The 27,088-nt window shown below is 46.4% G+C and overlaps 1 protein-coding gene across 1 annotated transcript, besides 2 other annotated features; it reads right to left on the bottom strand.

The window, feature by feature from the left end:
• Window positions 1-58: 58 nt before the first annotated feature.
• Window positions 59-24,164, bottom strand: UA08_07809 (hypothetical protein; the record flags this gene model as incomplete). The annotated part of the gene is made up of 10 exons (XM_020262701.1): window positions 59-2,875; window positions 2,938-4,571; window positions 4,626-5,286; window positions 5,338-5,720; window positions 5,796-13,722; window positions 13,793-14,994; window positions 15,081-22,989; window positions 23,038-23,337; window positions 23,392-23,808; window positions 23,862-24,164. The coding sequence occupies 10 exons, from the start codon at window positions 24,162-24,164 to the stop codon at window positions 59-61; spliced, it is 23,553 nt and encodes a 7,850-aa protein (XP_020116900.1).
• Window positions 445-539: a repeat region (Identified by RepeatMasker using a combination of RepBase library and repeat library created with RepeatScout).
• A 1,719-nt stretch (window positions 24,165-25,883) lies between the features above and the next one.
• Window positions 25,884-25,947: a repeat region (Identified by RepeatMasker using a combination of RepBase library and repeat library created with RepeatScout).
• Window positions 25,948-27,088: the final 1,141 nt, after the last annotated feature.

Raw genomic sequence — 27,088 nt, 5'->3', positions numbered from 1 at the left:
GAAAAGAATGAACAACAAGAATTAAACAGACTTGCTTCTTTTTCATAATTATTTCATTTTAGGCTTCCACCTCAACCTTTCTCTTCACAATCTTTCGTGCCAAGCCAAATGCTGATGCCCAGGTCATGGCCCTTCGCGGCCCAGGCTTATTTGCAGACCTTGAATTTGATTCTTCGCCTCCTCCTGCAACACTTTCATCGGTAACAGTGGCTAACGAGGTAGTACCTGCTGTTCCGGCTTGATAAGATGCCATCATGCGTTGTGCTGTCACGCTATTGGACTGCACAAGAGCCGCCATTTGACCCATCATCGTAGGATGCTCAAGCAAATCATCCAGTCGAACTTTGAAGTCTTCTTGCTCAAGCAGCCATGCTACTTGGGCTAGTCCGATGAGGTCTCCGCCAAGATCAAAGAATGAAGAATCGGGCTTGATAGGGGGTGGACTGTTGTTGTTGTTGTTGTTGTTGTTGTTGTTGTTGTTGTTGTTGTTGTTGTTGTTGTTGTTGTTGTTATCATGACCACCCTCGTTATTGTTGCTGACACCGAGAACTTGTTCCCATGCGCGACGGAGAACATCCGATAGAACTAAGATTTCTGCACGGCTTAGACTGGCCAGCTGCGATGATGTGAGTGAACTATTTTCACTCCGCTGCTTTCCTTCTTGTTGTACCTGCTGCTCGGAGTCTCCTAGCTTCCGAATAGGTAGTGCAGAGAGCGCTCCAGGTGATGGAAGAGTCATATCTGGATTTGTCGTGAAACTCTCTGCAGTTTCACAGAGCATATCAAGCACTCTTTGAGCAAGGGGCATTGTAAGAGCTCCATCTATGGAGAATGAAAGAACAACTTCCACTCGATCTTTGTCTAATGCATTTGAATTAATGGAGAAGTCAGATAGCTCCTCATCGCTCCCAACGGCTTTAACTGTGTAGGTATTCTCCCCAAGCCGGATCTCGTTGGATGAATTCGCAACATCATGTTGCAATACTGTGCTAAAGTGGGTCGAGCGAGGCCAATCTGTGCACTGGTGAATGATTTGACGGAATCCAAGTGCTTCAAAAGGCATATTGGCTACTTGCTGATCTTGGATATAACGTAGCAGGTCGAGTACTGTCCACTTCTCCCCAAACACAACTCGTACCGGTACGATGTTCATGCAAGGTCCAACCATTGATTCAACCCCAGCAATAGCTGCTGTGTTCCTTCCACTAATGGTGTGTCCGAAAACAATATCAGCGCTGCCCGTAATGCGTGCAAGAGTCAAGGCCCATGCGGCTTTGATTACGGTCGCAGTGGTAATATTTCCATTTGCCAGGGATGGTACTTGTATCGTTTTGCGTAAAACTTCATTGCTGCCCCTTAGCTTCTTGTGTTCAAAGGTTTGGCGTCGATTGACGATCTCGGTCATTTTTGAACCTTTAAGAAGGGTTCGCCAGTGGTCATAATGATCTGCCGTCACAATCCTCGCTGAGTCACGGACGAAGTTTGCAAAAGAGACGGGTGAAGGGATAGGACCGCCCTCATAGCCTGCTTTAATAGCAGAGAGTATTCTTGGGAGGGATACACCATCGTATTGAGCGTGAGAAAGACGAAGTATAATACGATGTCGGTCTGTGTTCTTCTCTCTAACCACCACGAACTGTACGAAAGGCTCGCCTTGTTTAACTCCTTCAGTCACATCTCGCTGTTGTAGCACGGCAGTGAACTCATCGAGACTTTCATCGGTCTCATAAACTGAGAATTCAGGTCGGACTTTACGAAGGATAACTTGCAAAAAGCGGCCCTTGGAAGCAACGAAAACTGTCCGCAAGATGTCAAAGGCATGGACGACACGGAAACAGCTTTGCTTGAGACGTCGGAAATCGAGAGGGCCGCGACCATCGAGGCAGAAGAAGTTCAACAGCCAGCGAGACTCCAAAAGCGCGCCTGTAATTGACAAGGCCTGGAAATCCGTCACAGGCAGGATGTCCAAAATACCACCCTTAAACACACCAACTCGAGGACAGATGTATTTTTGCAGAAAAGCTTCATCAATATTGGCTGCTTTGATGAGAGCAAACCTTTCGTAGAAACCGGCGTTGGTGGACGTGAAAGATGACTGTTGTCCCATGATGTTCATATTGTTGATTTCATCTTCGACATAACTTTTTTCACTCGCAGTTTGAGCTACCGTTGCCATGTCCTTGAACACAGGATTACGAAAAACATCGGCAACAGTGAGCAACAACCCCTCGTCACGCGCATCCCCGACGAGTGCCATTGCTGTGATACTATCTCCACCTAGTTCAAAGAAGCTGTCGTCTTTGGTGATGGTGTCTAAAGGTAATTCAAGCTTTTCACTCCAAAGGCGTAGCAACTTTCGCTCAATATCTGCTTGTCTTCCACGTTCATGGATCTGTGCAGCGACCGGAATGGCTGAATTTGCGACACCCTCCCTGTAAATATCATCGGATACACTGGAGAATGCGTCAAACTCTGATTGAGCAACTGCTGCAACCTCATGTTCCGTAGCATTGGATAAATGTCTTCTCAATGAACTTGGTCGACTGGAGCTAAACATCTGTTGCACGATCATGCGAACTCTCTCGTCAATCAAGTTTTGAAGACTGGGGTATTTCTCCAATAGCTCGTTAATTTCGTCACCGCGTTCAAGAGATGGGTTATTGTTGTTGCTGTTTGTCGTTTCAACGGCTCTCTTAGACTCGCTTTTATTCAACCGAGATACAATTTCCGTGGGATTTTGGACGAAAGAATGAAGGACACTGGCCAACGTATTTGAAATCTCAGAGGCATTGTCAGCTGAGAACATATCTGACCAATACCGGAATACAATTCCCTCCTGATTTCGACCCGTCTCGATATTGAGCGTAATTGAATACTGTAGACAAAAGTCGGTTAGCCCTAATAAAAAAAATAGAATTGTATATTTGTGTATCATACCTCGCTTGGATCATGCGCTTCTTGGAGTATAAATGTCAGCGAACTCTCATCTGGATGATCAGGCGATGAAGTATTTTGAATTGACAGCGCTGTGTTAAATATCTGTTTCCCTTGTAGCCCTAGCTCATGCTGCACTTGCGCCAGAGAGCAACGCTGATGTGGAATGGCACGTATATAATCTTCCTGAATGGTATTTGGGATCTCAGCTAAAAGTTGTGATGGAGAGAGCCGGACTCGACAACAGAGCATGTTAATGAAGACACCAATTGCTTCCTGGATGCCTGTTACTGGAGCATCTCGTCCGGCTGACAAGTATCCGAAGCAAACATCGTCTGAACCGGTATATTTCCGAAGGACTAAAGCCCACGCTGCTTGGATGACATTGGCTAATGTAACCCCCGTTTTCTCACAGTAACGTTGCAACTCCGGCCAATGATCAAAGCTAAACTCAAATGAAGCAAGACGGCGTTGGCTTATGAATGTAGACTTGAGATGAGGAAAATGGCATGCTTGTACGCCCGTTAAGTACCGTTTCCAGAAAACAATATCGTCTCTCACAGAATGGCTTTTTAGGAATCGGATGTAGTCAGAGTAAAGAGGTCCCTGACCTCCTGGTAGATGTCCATCATAAGCGAGTGCCAGGTCACGCATCAATATAGGAGTCGACCCCCCGTCGATGACTGCGTGATTAACTTCCATCTTCACGATGACTCTGCCAGAGGGAGTAACGCAAAGTGTGAAGTGGTGGGGCATCTTCTGTTTCCGTTTGATATTCTTGTCGTAAAGATTAATTGACTGGAGCTTTGCGAGTACAGCAGAATCATCGCACTGAATATGGGTAACGTTGCTGTCGACTTTTTTCAAGACCGCCTGATAGAAAGCGCCTCCTCTATAGGCGCTGTCGATAAATACAGTCCGTAGAGCAGCATGCCTGTCAACAACTTTTTGCCATGCTTCAACCAATCTTTGGGGCTCAATACTGTTCCGTGAAATTGTGCACGTTACTTCGAAAATGACGTAGATCATGTAAGCTCTGGGGTCACGGAGCTGACTGAGGAGAATGCCCTCCTGGGCTGGAGAACAGGGGTAGATTTCTTCAACTTGATCTCGATGTGAGATGCCCGCTTGAGGGAATGAATTCTTGACTAGGCGTCTAAGCCCATCGTAATTGATAGGAAGCAGGGGATAGTCACTCAAAGTAGGTTCAGGAGTGCATCTCCGTAGTCGAACAACAATCTCCTCGATAATCCACTTACACTCAGAGGTCCAACGGCGAATCTCGTTGAGACGTTTCGTACGACTGCTGAACATGAACGAAAATTGCAACCGATTCTGTACAACAGCTGCTGAGATTTCAAAGAGTGCTAGCCGTACGGTATCACGTCCCATGTCTCCGACTTCCAAAGGATCTGCATTTTCGAATTCCATATTGGCAGATTGAAATAATGAGTCGCTGCGTTCTAGGTCTTGCATTGCTCCGAGGTAGTTGAATAGGATTTCCATGGGAATGTCGGAGCGTGCAGAGTGAGGTCGATCGTGCGGCGCAAGGAAGCGATGAGCCAGGTAATTTTTCCCGGCCTCTTGGGCACTTCTTCTGGTATCCTTGACCCTCTTCAGCGTCTCAATAACGTCATCTATATCAAATTAGAACACAATCGTACTACCTTTCTCATCTGGTAATGACAAACCTGATTCTAATGATACCTGTAAAGGCGAAAGGTTTGTAAACCAACCAACAGTTCGAGAAAGGTCAATATTTGAATCCCACGATTCTCTTCCATGGCCTTCATTGAATATAGTCGGTAAGAATCTGTCTTTGAATACAAGGCGGAAAGAATGAATGATGGCTGTTAGTAAGATATCCACCGGCTCCGTACCAAATACGTCGTGACAGCTAGTCATCGTCGAAGCCGTCATTCCTTCATCCAGGGTGAAGGTATGTTGTTTGATATCACCATAAGTATTTAAGACACTGCTCATTCCCCAATAATCAAGATTAGTGGGCATTACATCGAACGGCAAGCTGCGACCCTCGGCATTGCGTTTAACATGTTCGGACTGCAGTGTATACCAAGACTGGAATGGGAGAGGCTTATCGACCGGAGGAGTACCAGCTTCCAGAATATCTTCCAGGTCTTGTATGATGATACGCCACGAGACCACATCAATTGACAGGTGATGAGCAGCGAGGAACAAGAACTGTTCATTACTGAGAGTCTCAATCATGTCTGCAACAAATATAGGGCCGTCGTAAATGTTGATATCTCTCTGAGTATCCCCGATGGTCTTGGCAGCTTCTTTGAGTGCAGTGAGACGTTGGTGCCGGAATCGGAAGGAAGATTTGATATCCTAAGAGCTAAATCAGATTTTACATTCAATAACCCGGGGGATATCACATACGCTTGAAATCAGCTGCTCCCATTCCCCGTTGGTACCTAATTTGAAGCGGGCCCGAAGCATTGAATGACGAGAAACGATATTATGAAGTGCTGATTGCACAGTCTCAGGGTTGATATGACGAGACAAACGAAGTGTAAAACTCTGGTTGAAGCGACTGGTACCTTGATGTCCTTTTGCTCCTAGGAAATAAAGACGTTGGATAGGGGAAAGTCCAAAGCTTTCATCCAATTTTTCGTCATGGACCGGCACGGTCATGATGCCAGAGTCCACCGACTCAGCTAGCCCTACGAGTGACGATGCACGTAGGACGTCATGAAGGGTTACTTTGATATTCTGCCGCCTGCTTCGAGAAACAACAGCCATTGCTGTAATACTGTCGCCACCTAGACCATATTGTTAGCGAGATGAACAACGGGTGAGAACGACAATGTCTCATGTATATATTAATGGAGGCGTACCGAGACTTAGGAATGACTGATTCAATTTTATCTTTGTAGGAGATTGATTCAAAACTTGCGCCCATACTTCCCTGAGCGTTGCAACAACTCCAGTGACCTCCGTGTTCGAATCATATGCTTCTTCAACCCCTGTGATCTGTTGGTAAAGCTCCTCGGAGATGGTTTCGACCCAATTCTTGACAAATTTTCTGTCCAACTTCCCTGACACCAACATTGGTATCGTGTTGACCACAGCCCAAGCTTGCGGAATCATATAGGATGGTAGCTGTGTCGACAGTTTGTTCTTGATTTCCAACAGTTCAGACTCCATCTTTACGAATTGACATGACTGAGAAATGACAACTGATTGGTCCGCAGCTCCAGTATTGAGCGAAATAACAGCAACCAGTCGCTTTTGTAGATGTCCGCATTTGGGCACTAAAACAACAACGTGGCGCACCAGAGAATCTAATTCTAAGCGATGCTCGATCTCGCCAAGTTCCATTCGCTGGCCATTTAGTTTGACTTGATTGTCTTTTCGCCCAATAAAGTCGATGGAGCCATCGGGTCTGTATTTGACCAAATCACCAGTTAGATGGATGCGCTGGCTACCAGAGCTTTCTGAAACGAAATTTCCAGCCCATGAAGGATTGTCGACAAATGCGGCCTTTGTCTTCAAAACATCGCCTAGGTATCCGCTTGAAAGAGTAGGACCACCCAATGCCAATTCTCCCACAGCGCCGAGCGGCATTAACTGATTGCAATCATCAGGATTGACGATCCAAGTATGGGTAGGTTGTATACCATAGCCAATGTTATTTGGTGCATCTTTTGATACGTCTGGATTAACGACCGCTACGACGGAAGCCTCCGAGGGTCCATAAGCGTTGATCAGATGTACTTTGTCAGCCCATTTAGCAATAACTTCCGGACTCATAGCTTCACCACCACAGACAAGGACTTTGAGAGACGGAACAGAAGCCGGATCAATCACATTAGCAACGGAGGAAGTCAGTAGTGCCCAAGTAACCTCCATTTCGCATATGGCTCCCGGAAGGTCTTGTAGACGCTGCTCCTCACTAGGCACGCAGACGCAACCTCCAACTGTGAGTGTCGTGAATATTTCCATGACAGCAGCATCGAAACTGAGTGAAGCAAACTGAAGAGCTCGAGTTTTGGAATTCATTTGCAAGGCTTTGCCGAAGGCTACCGAGCTCGTGTTGAATGCCCGATGGTCAATGACAATTCCTTTCGGCTTGCCTGTACTTCCAGAAGTAAAGATTGCATATGCTGCATTTGATCGATTTACATGAATGGCTTGTTCTGATACGATGCCATTTGACGTAATATTCTTGATCATGTTTTCGTCAATGGCAACAGCACTCTTCACAATCCCCGCGTATTTCGTGTGGTATATCGACGAGTACAAAAGTACGTTCGCACTAGTTTGTACCACAATCTCTTTGTGTCTGTCAAGAGGATGAGAAGGGTCTAGGGGGACAATAGCACCGCCGGCAATCAAAACAGCATACATAGCGACTATTGTCCATGCAGACTTTTCAAGACACAGGGGCACAAGTACTTCCGGTTGAACACCGAGCGACCTCAAATATGATGCAAGGCCCGTGGCATATTTATTCAACTCTCCATATGTAAGAGTTCCATCCCACGCGCGGACAGCTGGGGCATCAGCTTGTGACAAGCACTGTTTGTGGAAGAGTTCATGAATGCATTCGTTAATGATTTGAGGCTTGCGCTTATTCAACCGGGTGATTTCGTTCCTGTCTTCGGGGCTCAACATATCAAAATCGTGTAAACAATCATTGGACGAGTGATCGACAGAACCAAGCTGGCGAAGAACATGTGACAGTTGAAGCAGTATTCTCTCAAGCTCCCACCGAGAGATGGCATTATCCTTGTAGTGGAAATTGACATCGACATAAAAACCTGAAAGTTTGCACTCCACAACGAGAGGATAAGTGAAAAAGCTGCCGATTGATCCATCGTCCTGTATTTCCCAAAGCTGATTTTTGCCCTCAGCCTCAGCGGTTTGGGTGACGATCAGGTTTCGGAATTCACAAGCAGCAGCGGCATCATGTCCTAATTTCTTGATATGCTGCAAACCAAAGTGCTGATGCGGGATCATCTCCGTTGACATTTTTTGTATCTCTAATAGGTAATCCCTTGTCTTGGATTTCATGTCGACATGAACACAGGTGGGGACAGTTGTAAGCACCGGGCCTGCTAGGTCAGTAATACCGGGGACATCAATGTTTCTGCCAGATAAGGTCTCTCCAAAGCAGATATCAGACGACTGTGCACGATTCGACAAAACAAGTGCCCACGCCGCTCTTATTAGGATTGGTGTAGTGATTCCAAGGTTCAGGAACTTTTGCGGAAGTTCTATTCTTTGTGTCAACGTTTGAGATATATGATGCTCACTTTCTGACCCTTTCTGGTTCACGAGTGGAGGGAAATGAGATGGTGATGAGTTGGCAAGATATGATTTCCAGAAACCCCCCGAAGTCTGCAGGTTCTGTTTCTCGAGATAGGCGATGAAAGATGCATAGGTGCTCTTTGGAGATAATTGGTTATTAGCTTCGTATATTTCCTGAACTCTCTTGAGAAGGATTTCCAGGCCCCAGGCATCGTAAAGAGCATGGTGAATCAGCCAGACAAAATACGTAGCGGATGACTCTTTGTCGTGAACCAGGATATATCGTGTCAGCTTGCCACCTTCAGAACCAAATAGCTCCGAATTGTCGTCAGTAGTGCTTTCCAAGCTATTTGGAAGTTGCCATGAAATCGTGTCTTGCTTCAGCACGACTTGCAAGAAATCGGAGGTGGCGGTATGGACAATGCGAGTGCGTAGGATATCAAACTCATTTACTAGTTGCTGCCAGGCAGATTTGAATCGTTCAATGTCGACATGTTTACCCAGTCGAAGGACGTTTCTTGAAATATAAGCGCCACGCTGCTGAACAGATGATGCTATCAGGCCTTCTTGAAGAGGGCTGCACGGGTAGATGTCAGATATTGACTCCCTTTCCACATTGCACTCGCCTGCTACCTCATCGATAACTGCATCTTTAACCGCGGGGTTTCTCAGTAAGCTAAACGGCATAGCCAGTTCTTGAATGCCTTGACTACCAGTTTCATGTGCAATCTCGTATTCCTTGGACATCTCTTCCAGTGTGGAAAAGCGGAAGATGTCAACAACGCTGAGAGTAATCCCGCGTGACCTAGCGATCCCTACCAGCTTCATTGCTGCGAGCGAGTCTCCTCCAAGTCTGAAAAAGCTGTCGTCACTTCCAATAGAAATTGCGGGGATATCAAGAATTTCTGCCCATAGACTCTGCAGGGTCAATTCCTTTTCTTTCTTGGGAGCTTTCCTGCTCACAGAAGTGGACAGCGAATAGTTTTTCAGATCTTCCCGGGACAAATCTTTGATTTCTCCATGTAACTTACGACGATCTAGCTTTCCTGATGTCGTAAATGGTATAGCAGAAACGGGGAAAAACAGTTGCGGTATCATGTAAGATGGTAAGACTTTTGCGACTGATTTCTCGAGGTCTCGGATAACATTTCGAGTCTCGGAATTCATCTCCAAGAGGATATTGTCCATGGTTCGGACTGAACCGCGAGGCTGTCCAGTGTTATCGCCGAGGCTGAAGAACATTGCAAGTTTCTTTGGACCAGGGTTCGATCCTGGGCTGACTAGATCAACCGCTAGTTGTACTTGCTCTGGCATATGCTGAGTGCATTGATATTCAATCTCGCCTAACTCGATACGTTGACCATTGAGCTTGATTTGCATATCCATCCTTGCCATGTATGTAATCGTACCATCCTCATTGTAACGAACAAGATCGCCTGTGCGATACATTCGGCTTCCAGGTAAGATAAGGCCTTGCAATCTGTGGCTAGTTGCCCAGGTTGGATCCTTAATAAAGGCCTCAGCTGTTTTCTTTTCATTATTCAAGTATCCACGACCGACAATATGACCTTCTACCATCAATTCACCGATGGCTCCTACCGGTACAAGCCTGTTGTAGTTGCGTTGATCAACGATCCAAGACCGGCTGCCGACAGTTTTGCCAATCACTGCAGGATCGAAATTGACAATTTGACCTGATTGGGTGACTTTATCACCGGCAGCGCAGACTACGGAGCATTCACTGGGCCCGTAAGCTTCAACTAGACATACTGACCTTGACCATTTCTCGATAGCACCGGGGGTCATCTTCTCCCCACCCATGGCGATCACTTTCATGGTAGGTATACTCTCAGGCTTCAAAGTGCTGGCAACTGAAGGCGTAATGCACATCCAATTGGCACGTAATCTGACGATGCTTCCAGCAATGTCATTCATGCGCTCTTCCTGACTTGGCACGCAGATACAGCCGCCCAAGATGAGTACTGTCAGTATGTCCAGAATCGATGCGTCAAAGGTGTAGTTGGCAAATTGGTATGATCGTGTTTCCGAGTTCATGTAAAGAGCCTTGCCATGTGCCAGAGCGCCTGTACAAAATTGACCGTGCTCGATAACTGTTCCTTTAGGTTTTCCCGTTGAACCAGATGTAAATATCACATAAGCAGTGTTCGACGGCCTTACAGAACTGCGAATGGGGTAGTCGACCTTCGAAAGCTGAGCCAAAGCAGCATTATCCACCTTAATAGTGTTGGGGAATATTTTGGATATCTTGTCATACTGCTGATATGAAGATAAAATGACACGACCGTTGACATCCTCAATTAAGCTCTTGAGTCTGTCCTCTGGATGAGATGGATCCAGCGATACGAAGGCGCCTCCAGCTTTGAGAACAGCAATTTGTGCGACAATTGCCCACGCTGACTTCTCGAAACATAGAGGAACAATCACTTCGGGTCCTACACCATGTGTAAGAAGAGCCTTTGCAAGGCGACTAGCATAATCATCCAATTCCTGATAGGTAAATCGTGCATCCCAAGCCTCAACTGCTTCAGCCGATACTGGTCTATTTCGAGCTTGCTCTTCAATCATCTCATGGACGCATCGGTCCACACTCTGAGGAACAACGCTATTCCACTCACTGACACTTTGGCTGCTTAACGATCCGAAGCAGTCAATATTTCCTATTGTCCTATCTGAGTTAACGGCCTTCGTAATGTCATTCACTATTTGCTCGAATGTGTCAGCTAGGTTTTTAACCTGAGCGTCTGACAGATAATCTTTCCAGTAACTGAAATGTACTTCTGTTACCGACTCCATCAGTTCAATATTGACGGCTATCTTATATTCGCTGGGGTCATGCGAATCAAAAGACTTGAATGACAACGAAGGCGTGGATTCCACTTCAAGAGCACTCCGTCGCTGAAATGTAAAGGCTGTGTTGAATAACGGGGTATCTGCAAGACCCAGTGCATGCTGGACTTCTGCGAGTGAGACAGCTTGATGTTCCATACTCTTGATGAAGTCTTTCTGTGTCTTTTTCAATGCCTTCATCAAGAGCAGGTCGTCTGTTAAATGGATCTTGTATACCTGCATGTTGATGAATGCACCGACTGCTTCTTGTATATTTTCAACTGGAATATCACGGCCAGAGGTGATATAGCCGAAGCAAACCTCATCGGATCCGGTATAAGTTCGCAGAACCAATGCCCATACGAACTGGAAGAGCGCGGACATTGTGATACCCATGCTCTTGCAAAGCTCGTGTACACCTGCGTTTTCTTTCAATATAAGGATCTCAGAGCCAAGTCCCGTCTCACGGTTACGCTCATTAACCAACGAGGGGAATAAACAAGGTTCACAGCCTGCCAGGTAATTCTTCCAGTACTCAATGCCCTTTTCTTTGGGCGTTGATGATAGGTGGGCAATGAAGTCACTGTACTTTGGTTGTTCGGCAGTAATCGGAGTCTGTCCCATGTACGCTCGAGAGAGATCCCGGAATATAATTGGCATCGAGGTTCCATCAGCAACGGCATTGCTAATATCAAAGCGACACAGTACTCTTCCGGATGTGGTTTTGCATATGGATAGACGATGAAGCTGGTTTCCATTCTTAAAGTTGGGATTCGGAAGCCTTGACAGCGCTTCCCTGGAATTTTCATCGGATTTTTCGAAGATCTCTATGTTTGCAGGGAAATATTTCAGCACAACCTGATCCATCAGTGATGACTCGTGGGAGCCATCAATAAACACTGTTCTGAGAGCAGTTTGGCGATCAACGATGCTTTGCCAGGCCCTAGCTAGTCTCTGTATATCTACCTGCTGGCCCGTAGCCGAGGACTGCACCTCGAATATCGCTCGGTAAGAATAAGTATTAGAATCTTTCAGTTGGCTCAGAAGTATTCCATGTTGCATTGATGAGCAGGGATAGACATCTTCGATATTCTCGAAGGAGTCAATTCCAGCCTTTTGTAAGCTTTGACCGACCTTGTGGATTCCGTGATAGGAGAGTGGAAGAAGACGGAAATCAGCTAGGCTTGGTCGTGACTTGGTGGAAACGGTGTTTTCCAGAGCATCGGAAATCACTTCTTTGCAGTCCGTAATCCATTGTCGTATGCTTCCTTGTCTCTGCATATATTTGTTATACGAGAATGAAATATTCATGCTTCCCTCAACTATGACTGCGGAAATCTCAATGAGTGAGAAGCGAGGGACCTCAGCTCCTATATCTGACGCCGAATTGACTGACTGCCCGGTACCATGGACAAGTTGCAATAGGCTCTTTGAATCCTTAGAATCACTGTGCTGACCCAAATAGTTGAACGCTATCTCCATTGGCCAGTGATGACGGTATTTCTCACTTCCCTCCCAAGTCAATAGCCGTTGTGCAAAGTAGGGCATCCCCTTCCCAGGCGTCCTCCGGCGAAGTGCTTTGATCCAGCTGACGCACTGCAGCAAGTCATTTCCATCTCCCGTAATAGCTTCCGATGGTAAATACACTGGACTAAGTGTTGTAAACCATCCAACAGTTCGAGAGAGATCGATGCTCGAGTCCCAAAATTCCCGGCCATGGCCTTCATTGAATATGCATGGAGTAGATTTCCGGTTGGCGAATATTTGCGCGAAGGAAAAGAGCAGTGCTGCCAAAATGATGTCAACAATATCAGAACTAAATACCTCATTGGCCAACTTTAGTAATTCGCCCGTCGCAGTAGATCCAAGATTTATCTCCTCCGTCACAACATCACCTTGCAAGTTGGGCTTGTCTTCCATGCCCCAAAAGTCGAAATCTGATGCCGGAACATCGTCCGCTGGTAGGAAATTGGCATCCTTATTCTCTCTAACATAGTCCAGTTGAGCCCTGCACCATCTTTGGAAAGAGATACCTTCGCTGTCAGGGATACGGCGGCCTTGCATCAAATCTTCCAAATCCTGCAAGATAATGCCCCATGAGATAACGTCGACCACCAAATGATGCACAGAAATAAAAAGATTTGAGTGTGCGGTGGTATCTTCGAACAATGCCACTGCCATAACAGGCCCATGAGTGATATCCAGCGACTTTTGAGTTTCTTCGACCTCCTGGAGCATGTCGTCGGGATCGGAGTCTTTGATGACACGGAAAGCAAAAGATGAGGCAGTATCCTTCAATATGCGCTGCTTCCAAATTCCATTTCCGTCTCGAGAAAATCGAGCTCGAAGCATAGGATGCACAGTTACCAAGTTTGATATTGCGTTCCGTACTTCCTCTTGGGTGACAGCTCTCGTGATTTGCATCATTATGCTTTGATTGAAATGGCTAGTATTTCCTTTCATGGCGCGGAAATAGAGACTCTGAATTGGCGATAGATCAAAGTCTTGATAGTTCTCCTCCTCGTGGACACGTTTTTGAGGCAAAGTAACCAAGGAAGCAAGGTGACGGATGGACTTGCAAGTGATGATATTTTCGACTGTTACACCTAAGTTCTGGGCTCGACATTTTGACATTATAGCCATGGCTGACATGCTGTCACCACCCTATAGTTGATTCCATTCAGTAAGCATAATGTAAAGCATTTATATTGGGATCACGTTGTAAAGTACTTACCAGATGTAGAAAAGACCTGTCTAGGTTGATTCTTTCAGGAGAAAGGTTCAAAACGGAACACCAAATGTCTCTCAGAGTTGCTTCAGTCTGCGTAATGACTACAACCTTATCAGTCGAGACAGCTTGTGCAGTATCAGTTATTCTCTGATAAGTGCTATCGTCCATATCTTCTACGAATTGAATGACTGTTTTACGATCCAATTTCCCTGAAGGCAGCAAGGGTAGTTGCTGTAAAATAATCCAGTTGGAGGGAGTCATATAAGCAGGGACTTTCTCTCTTAGGCGATCCTCAACATGTTGCAGCTTTTCAAACGAAGACTTGTCCGTCACGAGTTGCAAGGCACGGTTCTGGGAGTTTTCGTCCTCTGGGTTGCGGAACGATAGTACAGCAACCAGTTTCTTTGCACATTTACCGGCCTTTGGCAAAAGGGCAATGGCATTCAAAACTTCATTATCACCATTCAGGTGGTGTTCGATTTCTCCAAGCTCAAGCCGCTGGCCATGAAGCTTGGCTTGATTGTCCTTCCTTCCAACGTATAACAGTTCGCCAGAACCGTCGGGTGCATACTTCACAAGGTCACCCGTCTTGTACATTCTTCTTATCCGTGAACTGTTTGGCTCATTGACTTCGAAGCTCCACGTCGGATTTATGATGAACACATCCAGAGTCTTCTGTTCATTATTGAGATAGCCTCTAGCCAGAGTTGGTCCTTCAACTAATAACTCACCGACAGCACCGACAGGTACTAGTCGGTGGTGATTGTCCGGGTCAACAAGCCATGCGTTTCCAACGGGCTTTCCAATATTCGATGAGTCAGTATCCAACGACATGCGTGGGTTTGCAGCAGCAACAATGGATGTTTCCGTCGGCCCATACCCGTTAATTAGTCGTACTTTATCTGCCCATATAGAGAGGTGATTTGGCGTCATAGCCTCTCCGACAAGTGCCAGATTCTGAAGACATGGAACTTCGGAAGGTTTGATTGTTTGTGCCATGCTTGGGGTGAGAAGGGCAGTGTTGACATTCTTCTCATTGATGAACTTGGCAACGCCATTTAGACGAGTGTTTTCGTTGGGAACGCAAGTACATCCTCCCATAACCAGAACGGTCAAAATCTCAAGAAGGCTGGCATCAAATGTATACGATGCAAATTGAAGAACTCGTGAAGATGGCTCAAAGGAGAACGCGGGGCCATTTTTAACTGCGCCAGAACAGAAGCCAATATGCTCAACTTAAGAATATTGTTAGTAAATATCCATACGTTCAGTTTCACCTAAAGATACTTACTTATACACCCTTTCGGTTTACCAGTACTTCCAGACGTGAAAATAACATATGCCGCAGTACGAGGATCACACATTCCAAGCGGCCCGGTTGACTCTGGGAGTGATTTGAGGAAGGCCATATCAATTGCGCATGTATAATTGACTACCTCTTTGCACAATGGTATGTATCGAGGTGAGCAAAGCATAAGCTCAGCATCTATATCAGTAAGAATTTCTTGTCGTCGAGCTTTCGGATGTTGAGGATCGATTGGGACAAACGCATAACCCGCTTTCATGATAGCTAGCATCGAAATTGCAGCAAAGGCCGACTTCTCAAAGCATATTGGTATGAAATGTTCCTTATCATTTCCAATGGTGTTTCTCAAGTAATGGGCCAGAGCTGTCACGTATTGTCCTAATTGCGCATAGGTGAAAGACCCATCCCAGGAGTCGATTGCCAGCGCGTCAGGACGCAAACAAACATTCTCATCAACCATATCGTGAATACACCTATCGACTTGGGTCAAACTGAGTTCTGAGTTCCATTTCTTAATGGTAGAGGCATCAGTGCTGCTGATGAGCTGGACGCTGCTTATTTGCTCATCTTGGATTGCGGAGCACAATTTATGCATCATTGTCTCAAATTGGCCCATGATTCTCTTCAGTTGAACCAAGGGAAGGATATGCTGATCATAGTGAACCTCAACTTGTAGTTGTGAATCCCATATGAAGCAGGACACGTTAAGCGGGTATGTGAAGAAGTTTGCGTCGCCCGAATTTGCACTCACAAATTTCATTACTCCTTCAACGTCATCGCTATCGCCGTGAGCAATAGAAAACAATGTCTGAAATTCGCAGGCTGACTTGGCATCTTGGCTGAATCCTTGTATGTTATGCAGCCCAGCTGACTGATAGGGTATAATCGAAGCCGTCTGCGCCTGTATGTGCTGCAAGAATTGAAGAACATTGAGGCTTGGGTCTATTTGAAATCTCACAGGCACAATCGATAATGCAGGACCGATCATATCTGCAATTCCAGGCACAGGGACATCACGCCCTGTAAGAATCTCCCCGAACACGATATCTTTTGAAAACGAGTACACTGAAACAGTCAATGCCCAGGCCGCACGGATAATACACGGCAGTGTAACTTCCGTGGGGCGGTTTGTTGGTAGATCGAATGTTAATGCTTGTCGTGCTTTTGGTGTTGATTTGTAAGATGCATTGGGTAATGCAGGAAATTGCATCGCTGCCAGCCCCTCTAGATGCTTGACCCAAAAACTTTCCATTGCTTGTGAGTCTATACCAGAGAGGTACTTGATGAAGTGTGAGTAAGATGAAGATGCCTCTTGTATGGTCTGGCTTCTATTCTCATAGTAGAGCTTGACCTTGTTGAAAAGTTTTGGAATACTCCATCCGTCATAGATAGCATGGTGGGCAGTCCATATAAACTGTAATCTTCCTGAGCTGTCCTTCCTTATTGCGTATCCAGACAGTCGACCTCCATTCTTTTCTGGCAAAAACCTAGTTGGGAAAGTACTGGAATTAATGCTGGGAGAGGATTCCCATTCTAATTCCTCACGAACAACAACTTGAAGAAATCCGTTCGATTTGGAATGGACAATTCGAGTCCGCAGTATACGCTCAACTTGGTATAGGTTCTGCCAGGCAGATTTGAACCTTTCAACATCCACTGAGTCTGGTAGTTGGTACACATTTTGGGTGACGTACGACCCTGGCTGTGTACTTGAAATAGCGAATAACCCTTCCTGAATTGTGCTACATGGTAGTACATCCTCTATTTGTTCCAGAGATATTTGGCAGGTAAGAGAAACTTCATCTTTAATATCAGCAACGGAGTTAGTCATGCCTAGCAAGGAGAATGGCGCAACCTCCTCGGTTGGTTCTTCGGAGCTGGGCGATGCCGAGCGGATCAATTTCTGTGCCATATCTGAAAGCCTTGGTAGTTGGAAAATATCTGCGACACTGATAGCATACCCTTGCCTACGGGCTGCTGTTACGAGTCTCATAGCGGATATAGAATCTCCCCCATGCCTGAAGAATGTATCTTCGGCACTGATGCTTGAAGCATCCACGGACAAAGTGGAGGACCATAATTTCTGTAGAACTTTTTCACCGCCTGTGAAAGGTTCTCTACCGCTTCTTCCCCCAAGTCTGTATGCTGATGCGTTTGTGGACAGCAGTTCTTCGGCAGTAAGACGAAGTAGCCGTCGATTCAACTTGCCGGAAGAGGTCATGGGAAAGAAGGACACCGGGATATACACGTTCGGTACCATGTAACTTTGTAACTGAGAAGACAAAGCAGACTTTGTATCCATGGCTACTGACTGGAAGGAGTCTGTCATTTCCAACACAAAGTCGGAGTCGCTCTGTGTGGGCTTTCTGCTTTCATTTTGTAGGCAAACGAATGCGACTAGGGATTTTGTAGTGGTTTCGCCATTTTGACGGATGACGAGGTCAACGGAGCACTGACCCTCTGATGGCAAGGCGCTCTGAATCCGATGTTCGATTTCGCCCAACTCAATTCTCTGGCCGTTCAATTTGACTTGGGTGTCTTTCCTGCCAAGGTAAACAATCGTTCCATCAGAGTTATATCGAACCAAGTCTCCTGTTTTGTACATTCTATGTCCAGTTGGTGCGAACAAGTCTGGCTTATCGATCTTTTCTGCTAATGACGACATAAAAGATGGATTCTCGATGAAGCTTTGCTGAGTCTTCTCTGGGTTGTTGAGATAATGTCTGGCTAGGATCGGACCTTCGATCAGGAGTTCACCAACACAACCGATTGGGACGAGATTATTGTGATTGTCTGCATCAACTACCCAAGAGACACCTCCAACAGCCCGACCAATGTTCGTTACATCGCTTGTCAGACCAACATCTGCATTATGACAGCAATTGATAGAACATTCTGTCGGTCCATAAATATTTTGAAGTTCCAAAACATGGCACCATGTCTCTTTGATCTCCTTTGTGGGAGCTTCTCCCCCGATGGCAAGGCCTTTTAGTTTGGGAACATCCGAAGGCTGCAAAAAGGCCGCGACTGTGGCTGTCATATCGGTGAAATTGACATCTAAGTCGTTCATTGCTTTGACCAGATTGTTCATTCTGTCCTCTTCTGAGGGGACACAAACGCAGCCGCCTCTCATTAGAGGAGTGAATATTTCTTCCAGGCTATTATCAAACGAATAAGATGCAAACTGAAGGAAGCGAGTGGATTTATCAACTCCAAGAGCTGCACCGTGTGCTGCAGCACTAGTGACCAGACTTTGATGTTCAAGGACGACTCCTTTTGGTTTGCCGGTACTGCCCGAGGTGAAAATTACAAATGCGGCGTTGTTTGGCGCTGCTTTTGTCACAGCAGAGGGGTCTGATTCTTCAAGCTGTGTAAAAAGTGTCTCGTCAACAGGAATGGCGTAGGGGACGACATCGTCGAGAAGAAAAGTACGAGATGGAGAAGAAAGAACAACTTGAGCCCCTGTCTCCAAAACTCGAAGCTCCAAAGCAGCCTTTGGATGTCCAGCATCTAATGGCACACAACCTCCTCCAGCTTTCAAAACAGCTAGCATGGAAATTATTGTGTAGGCAGATTTGTCAAAACACAGGGCCACAAAGGTCTCTGGCATGACGCCAAGGTTAGTAAGATAATAAGACAAACGCGTAGAAAGAATGTCAACTTGAGCATATGTAAATTCGCCATCCCAAGCACAAATTGCAGGTGCTTCGGGATTCAATTGCACCTGTTCTTCAAAGACTTCATGGATACACTTTTCGATAGTTTGTGGCATATTAGTATTCCATTCCGCAATTTGTTGCCAGCTACTTAGTGGAATGCAGTCCAAATCACCCAATGGACTGCTGGGACATTCAATAATATTTTCGAGAGCCCGAGTAAAGGTTTGTGCAATGTTTGCGGCCTGCTCCTGAGACAGCATGTCTGTCCAGAAATCCAAATCTATAACTGCACTTTCATCCGAGGTTTCAACATTGACAGTAACCAAGTATTCAGTGGGGTCGTGTAGTCCGGCACATTCTGAGAATTCAATGACTGGCGTGCGCCCAGAGTCTGGTGATGGAAGCTTTCTATATGATAGACATGTATTGAAGAGAGCTGTACCTGACAGATTCAGGCCATGTTGCACATCGGCCAGCGGAATGTGCTTGAATGGAAGACTCTCCATGTAATCTGCTTGAATACCTTCCAAAACCTGTATGAGAACAGATTCCGCAGACATATTGACTCGGCAAGCAAGCATATTGATGAATGGACCAATAGCTTCTTCAATCATGTCAACGGGAGCATCCCTTTCTGAAAGCAAATATCCGAAGCAAACATCATCACTTCCAGTGTAGCAACGAAGTGTAAGAGCCCAGGCTCCATGGAGGGCATTTGCAATTGTCAAGCCATATTTCTCACAAGCAGCTTGTAGAAGGTCAAACTTCTGAAAATCTAGCCGAAGCGTATTGTATTTTCTTTCAGCAGTTGAGCCATCATTGAGTGGAGAGACGTGGCATGGCTCAACGCCAGATAGATAAGATCTCCAGTAGTTAAGCGCAGCAATTTGTGGTTGTTTTTGCAGATATGAAACGAAATCTTTGAATAGTGGTTTAATCGTGCTCTGAAGCTTTCCACTGTATGATCGTTCGAGATCACGTAAGATCAAGGAGATGGATGCTCCATCCATGATGGCGTGGCTTAACTCGAGTTGGCAGAAGACGTTACCTGTCTCAGTGACACAGATGGTAAACTTATGTAGCGGTCTATATTTGTCTGTGTGATTGGCACATTTGTCAAATGTAGCTTGGACTTCGTCGTCTCCAGGACAGCGGATAATTTGAGTGGTGCAAGAATATTTACGCAGGACGATCTGGGAGTATAGGTCTTCTGGACTGAGATTTTCCACGAAGACAGTTCGAAGCATCGCGTGTCTATCTACCACCTGTTGCCATGCCTGTGCAAGACATTGTGCATCTACTGGGTGATCATTAGGTGATTTGACTTTGTATGTACCCCGAACGGCGTAGAATGAAATATCTCGAGTCGTAGAGATCAGCAGGCCACGTTGCATGGGTGAACATGGATAAATATCTTCAACCAGGTCAAGCGAAGATAGCCCCAGAGCTGGCAGCTTCACGTTTGTTAATGCGTCGAGGTCTCCGTAGTCCAGAGACAGCAATGGATAATCGCTAAGCGTCAACCGGGGTTGTAATGAGACCAAATCCTTTGTTAGTTGGTAAAGTGTATCCTGGCAGGCCGTTACCCATTTCCTGATTCTTTGCTGGTGCTTCATCTTCCCATTGAACGAGAACGTGAATCTGAGAACGTCCTGAACTATAACCGCGGATATTTCAAATAGGCCAAAACGTGGTGTATCTTTTCCAAAGTCGGCAGCCCCTCCTCCTTGGGTTGTCTCGCCGGCTAGACCTTCGACAGGGTTGAACAAAGCGCCAGCTTTCTCCAATTGCTGATAACGGCCCAGGTAGTTGAACGTAAGTTCCATTGGATTGTACGCCTTGAGATTCTCTCCGGTGAGAATACTTCGTGCAAAGTACTCCCTTCCGTTGTCATCGACGCGCCTTCGTCGGTCTTTGACTTGTACTAGGGTATCAATGTAGTCATTAAGTGCTTGCAATTGCACGAAGATTGGGTAAATGATGGTAAACCACCCAACTGTTCTGGAGACATCAATTGAGCTGTCCCATGATTCCCGTCCATGGCCTTCATTATGAATAACGGGGGCTACGTGGTCGGTGAACGTTTTCGCAAAAGAGTGAAGTAAAGCAGTCACCAGGATGTCAACTGTCTCGGTTCGTAGGGCTGAATTGGCTTCATTGAGTGCTAACGAAGTTGTCTCGGCGTCGAGTTCGAAGGTTTCACATGCAACTTGGCCATATGTATTGTCAGAAGCACCAAGCCCCCAATAAGAGAGGTCACAGATTGGAGCGTCCCGAATATCAGTTATTGCTCCTTGGGTGTCTTCTAAAATTTGATTTGCTTGGAGCCGGGACCAGCTTTGGTAAGGCAGTGTAGCATTAAGTAAAGACGCAGACTGGGGATGGAGAAGTAATTCCTCCAAATCCTCGAGTATCACTCGCCAAGATACTAGATCAACAATCAAATGATGACCGATCAACGACAATAGTTGGCCTTGGTCGGGCACCTGGAATAGGTCAATCGCTACAACAGGTCCCTTTACGGCATGGAGGTTTGCCTGGCTATCCGCAATAGCGTCCTTGACTTCGGCGAGAGAAGATAAATCGTGGACCCTAAAACGAATTGACTCTTGCGTCTGATCTGTCAAACGTTGTAGCCATTTCCCCTTTGCTTCATCGTAAAAGAATCTAGCTCTTAGCATGGAATGGCGCTTGACGATAACCTCCATGGCATTCTGTAGCTCTTGAGATGTAATAGTGCGATTGACTCGGAGAAAGAAACTTTGATTGAAATGCCCAGTGTCATCATTGCGCACCTCAAAGTGAAGCTTCTGTATTGGCGATAATTCAAAGGGCACGTCGATATCTTCTTGATACTCGCTCTGGCTGGAAACGATTTTCACTCGACTTGCAAGTTCCTTGATAGATCGACTGCGGAGGATATCTTGGACCATCAGGCCTATGCCCTTCTGCTTGCATCGATTCATACAGGTCATGGCGGTAATAGAGTCACCACCAAGACTCAGAAAACTGTGGCGTAAGCTGGTTTTTGACAACGGAATGTTGAGAACATCGCTCCATACTTGACGCAAACTCGCTTCGGTTTCACTCATGTCGTGCTCGGTATCATCAACTAAGTTATCAGATGCCGGTATGAATGAAGTGATGATTTCTCTTGGCAGGGTTTCAAGCCATGTCGAGACAGCTTTCCGGTCCAGCTTGCGAGACGCGAGCATGGGAAAGGCCTCCACGCAGAGCCATGTGGTAGGAATCATGTATGTCGGCAGAAAGTCGGTCATCGCTTCCTTGATGCTGGCGAGATGCTCCTCTCGACTAGGCAGGTCAAGAACCCTTAACGGAGACGAGCTTGCCGGCAAGTTGTCTATGATGGCGTCGTTAAAAGATATGATTGCCACTAGTTTCTGTGCAGCAGCACCAGACTTGGGGAGCAGCACCAGTCCATGCTTGACACTAGAGTGTTTGATGAGATGTGTCTCGATCTCACCGAGCTCTATCCGCTGCCCATGATACTTCACCTGGGTGTCCTTCCTGCCAATGAAGTCGAAGGACCCGGCGTCGGAGTTGTAGCGGACCAAATCTCCCGTCTTGTAGAAGCGGCTTTCACCAATGGCTATTTCCGCGTCTTGCGACCAAGCTGGACTGGCGATGAATGACTGCGTTGTCTTTTCGAGGTTATTAAGGTAGCCGCGGGCCAAGGACGGACCCTCGAGTAGTAGCTCCCCCGTGCACCCAACAGGCAGGAGGACATCGTGATTCTCGGGGTCAACAACCCAGCAGCGGACACCGACAGGGAAGCCAATGTCGTGGCAGGCGGTCGACTTGGTGATGTTCGCGTTGACGACGGCTGCCACCGAGCTCTCCGTGGGACCGTAGCCGTTGACGAGGTGGATGGACGACCAAGTGTCGATATTGGCCTGCGTGAGGGCTTCTCCCGCCAAGACCAGGCGGGCCAGGCCGGGCACGTCGGCAGGCGCGATGAACCGCACAAAGGAAGGCGTGAGGAAGGCGTGGTTGACCCGCAGCTCGTTGATGGCAGACACAATCCCGTTCAGTCGCGACTCTTCACTGGGAATGCACACACAAGCCCCGCGCATGAGCGGCGTGAGGATCTCGACCAAGCTGGCATCGAACGTGTGCGCTGCAAATTGAAGCACACGAGAGTCGGATTCAATCAGCATCGCGGGCCCGTGAACCTGGGCTCCAGAACAGAACGCTTGGTGTTCTACCACCGTGGCCTATGAGACGTCAATGGCCGCAATCTTTATCAAGAACGTTCACCTTACCTTTGGCTGGCCGGTAGAACCGGAAGTAAACAGGACATAGGCTGCATTTGCACTACTCGGTGAGACAAGCCTACGCTCGCTTTCTGATGCTGTCAGCTGTTCCAGCTCTTCTGCATCAACAGCAACAACGTTGTCGGCGACTGATGACAGGCGTGAAGAATGATTGGTAGAACAAAGGACGGTGCCAGCGTCAACTTCCCGAACTAGCGATTGTAAACGTGCTATGGGATGTGATGGGTCTAATGGGACAAAGGCACCGCCGGCCTTCAAGACAGCCAGCATCGCTACAATATTCCATTTCTACAATATAATGTTGTCAGCGATATCCTCAATTCTAGCCAGGCTCCAGCTTACCGATTTGTCAAAACATAGTGCAACACGAGTTTCCGGCTGCACTCCACGTACTGATAAGTGGGACGCCAATGTCGAGGCCAAACTATTGAGTTCAAAAAATGTCAAGGTTCCATCCCAGGCGCATACAGCTTCCTTGTCGGGGTGAAGATTCGCTTGATCTTCAATCAGATGATGGATGCATCTTTCTACGGTGCTAGGCCGGACTGTGTTCCATTTCATAATCTGCTTCTTGTCGCTATCGGTGATTTTACTCAATTCCCGAATGGTGCATGTCCGTTCATCCAGGATGCCAGAAAGCACGCGGCCAAACGTCTCGGACACAATAGACGCGAAAGAAGCAGAGATATCTGGATGTCGCCATTCCAGGAAGGCACTGAAAGCGTCATTCATATATTTTGCTAACACGCGGACCTTGCACTGAAGCAACTGTTAGTTATTTCTCAGACACTAGATGAGTCGCGCCCAATTACCTCTTCTGGAAGAGCCATTGCCGCTTGTTGAGATGCCACAGCTGCAGGACTTGGGATGTTGCCTGATGAGCTCCGGGTCTGAAGCACCACCGCAGTGTTGAAATGAAGTTGAGACTTGCTAGCTCCTCCGTGGATGTCACTCCGCAAAGGAATACCGTACTTACCTTCCTTACCTTTGAACCGGTCCTGAAAGTCATTCAGCCGCATATCCTGATCAACCCGCACTGTAATCGCAGGTGGCCCCGACCTTCGCGCGGAAACAGCCATATCGATTTCATCGTAACCGAAGCACACCTCAGTCATGTCAGTATAATGATGAAGGACTATGGCCCAGGCTGCCTGAAGCAAATTTCTCGCTCCATTCTCGTCTGTCTTGAAAACTTGTCTGATTTTTTGAGAGTCGCAATTTATTCGCGAACTCATACGACGCCGAGACCCTGTAACACCATGTGCGTGTCGCACGCATGGTAGATAACAAGCGAGAGAGGCCGCAGCGTCGGCGGACTCCATTCGAGATGCCATTGAACTTTTGTCTGTTTGGATGTCAGTTTGCCGCTGCTCAATGCTTGGATCTTGGAAACACCGACTGGAAGAAATATATTCTAAAATTGTGCAATGAAATATTATAGCACAGAGCAGAGCAGAAATTAAATCACTTTGCGATGTTATTATTCGCAATGTTCAAGTCGCCAATGAGCGTGTTAAAAACGAACGAACGGTCTTCAGCTTCCGGAGTACTGAAGAAATAAATCGAGCTTCTATCAAGGCATAACTACGCGACCCTGGTGTGTTTCGCCTCCTTAGTCAGGTACAAGATGCAAGACAAAAAAGCTGATGAGTGTATTTTGTACATGGATGTACCTTTCTTTTTTTTTTTTTTTTTTTCCCAAAGATCCACAGTCCAAGATAGCTGGTGTTACAAGAGTGATGCCTCGTTGTGAAATAGGACTGAGTCAGCACGTGAATGGTAACTAGGTATGTAACTAATTAAATAACTACTGAGATCGTACGGCGTAAACGCACAAATGTTCCCCCCTTTTGCGTCTTACTGCCCACATGGTCGCAACATAGGCCCTGCCCTGTCCTGCCAATTGTACACCTCCCGATGGCAGGGCAAGAAACAAGACTCATTTATGCATGCAGACCGACAGGGTAAGAAATTAGAATACTTCGGGGTGGGCCCTCCCTCTATCCGCTCCCTGCTTGCTTGCTTGGCCTAGTTAGCTGAAATCCGAGTCACGACGGGATTAAATAAACTAATAAAATCATCCTGTTTTTGTTACTCGTGACTCGGCGCTGGCACTGGCTCTGGCTCTGGCTTTGTTTTTTGTTTTACCTCTGTTTATCACCCTTTTCGTCCGTAGTCAGAAGAACTAGACTCGGCACCGGTTTGGAAGAATCCTAACTATAGCAACCGACTACTATACGAATTATACGATTCGACTATCTCTTGTCTAGACGGAGTGACGACTTATTCTAAGCGTAGCTGATAGCTCGGTTTAAGGCTAACTACCTTACGGCATACCTAGATCAGCGGCGTATTCGTCATCAGGCCGAATTCATCAGCCAAGGGAGTAGTGACAAATGGCGATGCTTTGTTGAGTAACGTGAGTTGCAAACTTACAAGGACATCATCGTCCTTGCTGCCAATAACAATTTTATTACTACGTTTACTAGGTATTCACGCAGGCAACTCTGATCTCATCGAAAGCAGTCGGAAGGACGGAGTTCAATAGACAGACAGCCCTGACTGGCCATGTGGATCAATAAATAGTTGGGGACTTGCGAGGGTCTTGGCGGTGCGACAAATACTCCGCATATACTACCTAAATATACATACACAATGTATCCTGAATGGAATATGATATGATCTAGGGATTTCCTCCTTCTATCCGTGAGTCAGTAAGGCTGTTGAACTGAGACACATGGCACGGTAGCCATGGATCTCGCTGCGTTTCAGTGGCGTCCTGGAATGTGGTGGCTGAAATCTAGAATAAACCTCCAGAAAAAAAAAAAAAAAAAAAAAAAAGGAAAAAAACATACAACAGACGGGATTCGCTGGTGGTCACCCACCCAACTACTAACCTCGTAGAGTGCCGACAAAAGTCCAGACTTGACGATTTCTTTGCCCTTTTTTTTTTTAAAAAAAAAAAAAAAAAAAAAAAAAACCTTACTTGTATAGTCATTCAATTCGTCACTCGGTACGAACTGCACAGGACCTAGGTATCCCTCTGACAAATCGACTAACTAACCCCCGAGAACGAACGCCTGGGGCTGACGCAATTTCTTCTCTTTATAAGCCTAGTACATACGGCATGTGGTGAACGCTCATTGGGTGACCATAAACGAGAAAATCAAGGCATGTACCTCGCGAGAGTGATTCCGTAGTAACTAAAAGAAGGTGGTACATGACAAATATGGGATAGCTAGTTAAGCAAACATCGACATCGACATATCCAATGCCGTCTGCGTAATTTTAATTAGTAAAAAAAAAGGGGGGGGAAGGAGTGAAATAAATCAAATCATGACATAAATGTTATCCATCACAAAGTAGACGGGGAAGTCAAAAAGCGCAACAAACCGAATTCGGGTGCTAATGCTAACTACGGAGTAGGTAAAGCTCGCCTAGCAAGACATTGACAAGACACCGCCCCCGGTTCCGGACTCCGCGGTACCCAAACAAAGCAATCCATTGGGATTCGGGGACGGACGAGTCAATCACTTACTCCATACGGGAGGAGCAACTTAGTTGCAGATCTATACATCTGGATCTTGCTAGCTCGTTCGACTAACGGGCAAGCTAATTTAGTTGTCATGTAATTTGACAGCAAACTAGCTGAACTTGGTTTAATTTTGTTTCTAGGATGGTTAATTTTAGCCGGCCCGCTCGATAACTTTCCGCCTGGCGTTTGTTGGCGCACTGATAGTTTGAGCTTGGTGGCCATTTGCATGCACTCAAGCTTTGTTCATGAAAGGCCGAGCTCAAGATTTTTATTTCATTTTATTATTCCTAGTCGGCAATTAGCGTATACGACGTGTGCCTGCAATGCGCAAAGGGGGCAAACTTAGAAGTGTGTCTTTATATTAGACTGATGAATTAGTTAAATCACGAGAAATGAAAAAAGCACATAATACATATTATTACATGCACGTATACATAGGTACATAGCCATTCTGCCCAATGTAAAATGTCGCGGTCATGCGTGTCTCGGTTGTACGAACCCCCC

Source organism: Talaromyces atroroseus, assembly GCF_001907595.1.
Source record: "Talaromyces atroroseus strain IBT 11181 chromosome Unknown scaffold_12, whole genome shotgun sequence".
Classification (NCBI taxonomy): domain Eukaryota; kingdom Fungi; phylum Ascomycota; class Eurotiomycetes; order Eurotiales; family Trichocomaceae; genus Talaromyces; species Talaromyces atroroseus.
Note: the sequence above shows the minus strand (reverse complement) of the source record. Positions and strands in the feature narration are given on the sequence as shown.